At 41.4% G+C, this 6,082-nt stretch overlaps 1 protein-coding gene across 2 annotated transcripts; it reads right to left on the reverse strand.

The window, feature by feature from the left end:
• Positions 1 to 1,219: 1,219 nt before the first annotated feature.
• Positions 1,220 to 5,710, reverse strand: LOC136259791 (serine-rich adhesin for platelets-like). Of its 2 annotated transcripts, XM_066053331.1 has the most exons (4): positions 5,599 to 5,710; positions 5,447 to 5,542; positions 5,160 to 5,383; positions 1,220 to 4,310 (listed from the first exon to the last, which is right to left on the reverse strand). In XM_066053331.1, exons 2-4 carry the CDS (start codon positions 5,519 to 5,521, stop codon positions 1,400 to 1,402), a joined length of 3,210 nt encoding a protein of 1,069 aa, XP_065909403.1. In that variant the 5' UTR covers positions 5,522 to 5,542; positions 5,599 to 5,710; the 3' UTR covers positions 1,220 to 1,399. The 2 variants fall into 2 exon arrangements, with proteins under 2 accessions (XP_065909403.1, XP_065909404.1); XM_066053332.1 differs by having other exon boundaries at positions 5,447 to 5,665.
• Between the last annotated feature and the right edge of the window lie 372 nt (positions 5,711 to 6,082).

Here is a 6,082-nt window from a genome sequence, read left to right on the forward strand (position 1 = left end):
CAGCGCCAGCAGTTCCACAATCAGTGAAACAACAACCGATGGTGTACACATGTGGAGGTATGTGTTTAGTAAATAAGCTCCTTATATGACGGGTTGTGAAATGTATATCAAGTTCTGCTCTTTACAATGAATTTGAATTGAATTTGAATTGAATTTGGTTTTAAACTCCTATATTCGGCATAGCCGTTCTTCCATATAGGAGAATGCACACTATGGAACCAACTGTCTTCTTTAGAAGTTAAGAAACATGGGAGTGTGTATGCATATGTGCTTATAGTCTGAATAGGTGGCAAACTTGATGATGACAAGACCGTACATGCAGAAGCCTAGAAACGCAAGCAAGTGAAGTAGACCCAATTTATTTACAGTTTTGCTATATCTACTGTATATCCCTACATATTTTGAGGGGGAAAATTTTCACTGATTTCACGGTTTTGGGAGTTACCAGCAAAAAAATTATTCTTGAAAATATTTAGACCTCCATATAGCAGCACCCAAAACTTATCTATATTATATAAGGGAGGTGTGGGTTTAAGGGACACAAGTTGGTTAGTTACTGGTATATTCTGTCACAAAATACAAACCAAGGTATCGTATACCAAATTTCAAGGTTTGTGAAATTCTTAAATTGTAATGATAGTCTGTATAGGCCATTAGCTGGCTAGATAAATCTATAGAAACTTCTTGTCAATGTTTGCTCATGGTCATGAAGATAATAAACCTAGCTGGGTATACATGCTACATTTATTCAGCCAACAGCAGATGTGTCAGTTTGTATGATGTACAAACAACACTAGGTCACGTTGGTGTACACAACAGAGTTGCTTATGAGATACTTTATCACTTACCATTTGTAAAAAACACTCAACCTATTGTTTTGAAACAAAAATAGTGACTTGATATGAACATTTACCTAAGCATTATATCACACCACCACACTCCTACAGAGTCACACAGTACTAACATAGTTGCCATCTTGTATACATCTTACAGAATGTCACCAAGAGAACGAGATTAGACCTAAGGATGCTATAAGATGTCGAGAATGTGGCCACCGTATAATGTACAAGAAGCGCACAAAAAGAAGTATCCTTAACATAGCCACTTAACCTAGTGTTTGTGTGTGTTTATGTGATGTCATCAAGACTTCCAATGTGTGTAGTTACGTAAACAAGTCACTCCTTAACCACATCTCCTAGTGGTTGTATTCAATGCCAGATGATGCAAGAAGACATGTCATCATCATTAAAACACATGATAATAATATTAATTATGCATAATTACTTAAACAATGAGAGAAATTGTTTCATATAAACACATTTTGTTGCGAGATGAACAATTGAAATATTTACAAGTTGAATGTACTTCCGTGTGTCAATGTGCAATGATGTTAAGAGAATTATACTAGAGAGCGAAGAATTGTACTGTCACTGTCTCTATCGTAAGTCATTTGTGTACCAGGTTTGACATAACGCCAGTCCTCTTGCCGTCTGCTCTGTGGCATGTGAGGGTTTCCTATGATTGGGGGTCTAGATTTGTTTGAATCTCTCCGTGACAAGCTTGCAGAATTGTGATCAATGGATGAAGGTGGTCTACCATTTGTATTTAAGACATAAGGTTTGTATCCAGGACTGTTCTTTGAGTAATAACCGGCATTTGATGCAGCTCTTCTTGGTTGTTGTGACTGCAAGTTGTCTGGTCGAGTGTGTTGAGGGTATTGTTGGGGCTGTTGAGGAGGCAATGATATCTTCCTCTCTCCATTAACATTCTGCATGGACTGAAATGCTCTTGAAGGAGGTGCAGTGCTTGTTGAAGTATTGGCTCGAGGCCGTAGTGAAGCCTGGGAAGATTGGGCTGGTAGGCTCTGTTGGCTCAATCTTCTATCACCCATTGCCTTGGTAACAACATTAGCAAATTTGTCCCCCTTCAGTGGCAGTGTGTATGACTTCTCTTTCTCTTGCTGCTGCTGCATCTGTTGTTCGTGGTTCCTCAGTGCTTTTTTGTACAGGTAAAGTGGAGACGTGGGGTCCATTTTGCTGAGATTTTCAGTTGAAGCTCCCTTCTTTTTCAGTCCAGCATTGAGGTTTTCAGTTGAAGCAGCAGTATTAGCAGTTTTCTTGAAAAGGTTCTCAATGGAAGTTCCTCTCCTTGGCCCTGCTGTAGTAATGGCAGTGCGTCTCTCAAGAGAGTTGCGGTCACCAGCTCTCATCCTTCCACTGCTACTTAGTTGTAACTGACCACTGCTGCCTCCACGACGCTCAAGAGAGTTGCGGTCCCCAGCACCTCTGAGACTACTCTGAGACGGCTGATCACCCATCATCTTCCTATCCCACGGATCATCATAGATGTGTTGATGAGCTTGTGAATCTTTCCACTTAGATGGTTCTGTGGCTGCTGCATGAGCAGGTGACTTCTCAGATGATGGTGTGGATGACCTGGGCCAATTCTGAAATAACTTCGTCATGGATTCCTCAGAGCCACTGTTACGCACTGTAGAAGCACTAGTTGTACTAGTAGTACTACTGGCTGTCAAGGTAGTCTCACTACTTGGTAACATGTCACCAACCACTGACTGAAATATAGTTGAGATGGCAATAGACGAGGAAGTCTTACTCGGTGGACTAGTGTGATGTGTTGGTGTAGTAACAGCAGTGGAAGCAGCTGTTGGTCTGTCACTTACAGTTGTCTGTTTCTCCTTTAGCTCTTCAACTACTCTCGCCTTCTGGTTGACATTGTTTGTTTCTGAAGTGTTACGATGCTTTGATACAGTATGATTAATAGTTAGAGTGGTAGTAGTTTGTTCTGGGTCAGGGTAACTAGATTTGTTATACAGGGTAATAGTGGTCCCAGTTGAGTTTGGAACTTTAGGGGACAGAGGAATGCCTCTCTTCTTGTTACGTTCAATAACATCTTTGCTCAAGTCGTCAAGGCTAAAAGTAGTAAGAACCCTGCCGTTTATTTTTTTCTCAGTATCTTGAGGAGGGAAAACTACCTGTGGACGATGTGCCTCAGTAGTCTGATCAACTGGTTTTGTAGTTGTTATTTCTCCAGTGGAATTGTCCACCACTGCCAGAGGCTTTGGTAATTCAGATGCTTCGGCTTCTTGTAGGGAAGAGAGGAGAGTGTTGTGAGCATTTCCATGTAACTCGACAGCCTTGTTGTATGAGGTGGTCCTTCGAGGTGGCTTGGGTTTTGGTTTAGGCTTTACTGGAGGAGGGACTTTCCGGACTTTAAGGGCAACATCAGTAGGAGGTTTGCCGGTCACTGTAAACATATGGTCTTCATCTGCAGCAGGTTTGGCAGCTAGCATGGATTTATTGGCCTGGAAATCAACATCCTCGCTACTCACATGTCCATTAGTTTCCTGATGTGCCATATCATCATTAAACATTGTGGCTGGTTCATTATCAGCTGTGGTGTTAACAGGACTGAGCATGTTACCTGTGGTGGAAGATAAAGGACTACTTGCTGACTCTGGTGGAGACTGAAAGGTGGCAAAGAGTGTCGTGTGGTCGATTTGAGCAGGAGCAACTGCAGATGTGGAATTCTTTGGTGACAGGGCAGTGTTCTGACCAAGCTCTTCATCTAAAGCATACAGTGCCTCAATAATGGCCTGGTTCACTTCAGGCCTAGAGTCTCCATCTGGAGGTGGAGGGGGAGGTTCCAGTGGCGGAGACTGTGACTGATGTTTCCTAGAACTGGTGGCTATAGTTTTCCTTCGTTTGTAGACTTTCTTTCTCTTTACATTCTCAGACAATTCAAAACCATTACTTTTTATCAGCTTTCCACTGGACAAATCAGTATCACTGGACATTTTCTTTAAAGCAGAGGATGCTTGGTCATGATCAGCAGCCGGTAGCTCAGACATCATGTCTATATTCATCTTACCAATGATGAATGAGTCAGAAAGACTTCTCTTGTGTCTACCATGATGAGAAAGATCCACATCACTGCCACTACCAAAAGACATCAACGTTGCACGGCTCTGAACACCACTATCTCCCTCTGCCCCAGTAATACTCTCAATGGCAGAATCTGATGGGGCCTCATCTGACATAATAGTCATCTCTTTGGATCGTGGTGGCACAGGGGGCGCCTGTCTAGTCGGCTTAGGCTTCTTCACAACTGCATACACACCCTGTGCTTCACTCTGTTGTTCTTGGTGATGTTGAGTTGGGTACAGCTTGAAATCAGTCAACTGTGAACTACTGGTTGTTGCATTGGACACAATGGCATACACCCCATGTTGTTTCTTCTTGAACTCATCCAGAGAATTATGCAACTGGTACACCCACTCATGGAGTTCATACCTACACCAAACAATAAGCATTTGATAAAATTTACACACCTGGTAACACACAATGTGCAAACAATGATGACTTTACTTAATGCATTTATCCTGATTTTAAAGATATTTCAGACATCACATATAATGTAGTAGTAACACTTGCACAAAGGCACACAGCTTTTAACACTGCACTGGATAAAAAAAAAAACAGATATCAACAGTGCTCAATGCGAAACTTCCATACTGCATTATTAAAAACTGATAACACCGAATAATCCTACACCACACAACAACCATTCAACCTATTCAAATGTCAGGTTGCCTGATATAATCAATTACACATAGCTTACTGTAAGGTTATCCACACTGGATATCTTACAGTCAGGATATTATAACCCTCAAACAGTGATCAATTAACATATGAAGTGTTGGTTGATGTAATGGTCTAACAATGTATCATCACTTTCACCTCAAAAAAGCCATCAGGTAGAAGGAAAGAAGTCTATAATGATGTGAGAATTTTTGTGCTAACTGAAGAAGACCAAAACAGGAGGTGCCAAACATTTGGGAAGTCAGAATTGGATAGCTAAAATTTTTTAAAAACCATTTTCCACAGCTAATATAAACACATCTGCTGATGATTATTGCCAGGCAATGAATATGATAGTTGCCAGACCATCCTACACAATTTATCGTCAAGCAAATGACTGACCACGACTGAAGATTAGGCCTACCACAAATTACCACGTGGGAGTGACCAGCTAAGCACGCCGTGTGGCTAGCTGATACTCAACGGCCACATCTGAAAACATTGTTGTTTTAGCCCACCCACAATAACATTTCAAATACAATTTAGCACCAGTTAGCTAACCTGCTTTCTGCAGCCATAATGTAGCGTTGTTTAGGCGTATTGACTAACATTGCGTTCTTCAACGTTGATCCTTGCTGGCCTATTACGCTGAACGACAAGCAGTCATCAAATCTGATAAAGCCAACGTTCTTTTCTCTGGCAATAAACTGCTCTTCGCTCTTGAAATAAATCAGTGCTAACTGCGTGGCATCTTCAATGAATAAAAACCAATACTTGGTCCATTTCTGAGGGGGAAAACAAACAGTTAAGGCTCGCCTGATGTACAGAAGGTCATTATTTAGCCTCACCTTTCGCTGAAAAGCTCCCTTCTTTCCAGTGAGGAGTAACAAGTAGCCTTGCTTGATTATATCGTACGGCGCCATAGCACTGAGATGGCACTAGAACTGTTAATGTGCTTTTAGTAATCTACAATTTATGGCGCGTATAGAAGAACACTGACCAGCTTTCGAAGAGATTGCGAAGGATAGACCGATCGTCGAAAACTTTTTCAAATTATGACTGCAACATTCCACACATACCCTAGATCATCAAAAAGTCTATATCGATTACGGAAAAATGCGCGAATTTCCGCTCCATTGCGGTTAATGTACGATTGATTTGCGGATTTGCGGATTTGTCAACAGGATGGCAATGCAGTGGTTCTTCAGCGTGATTTGGTTTTTTGTTTTGATACTGTTGGCGTGGCCGTTAGGACTGCTCTTCGGTTTTCTCTACTGTCTGGTGTCCCCTTTCGCCGCGTGTTGTAACTGTGTAAAAGCAATAGAAATCTTCTTGATGAAAGGAGTTCGTCTGCCGTACACCGTCGCTGTATACATGGTGGAAGGAAGATCTTGCTCAAAGATTTAATTTTGAAATTTCATCACACTGGAACGGACCATATTTTTGGTCTATGGAATTCAATAGAGACTAATCAAATTATAGAG

The sequence above is a fragment of the Dysidea avara genome, chromosome 7 (assembly GCF_963678975.1).
Source record: "Dysidea avara chromosome 7, odDysAvar1.4, whole genome shotgun sequence".
Taxonomy (NCBI): Eukaryota; Metazoa; Porifera; class Demospongiae; order Dictyoceratida; family Dysideidae; genus Dysidea; species Dysidea avara.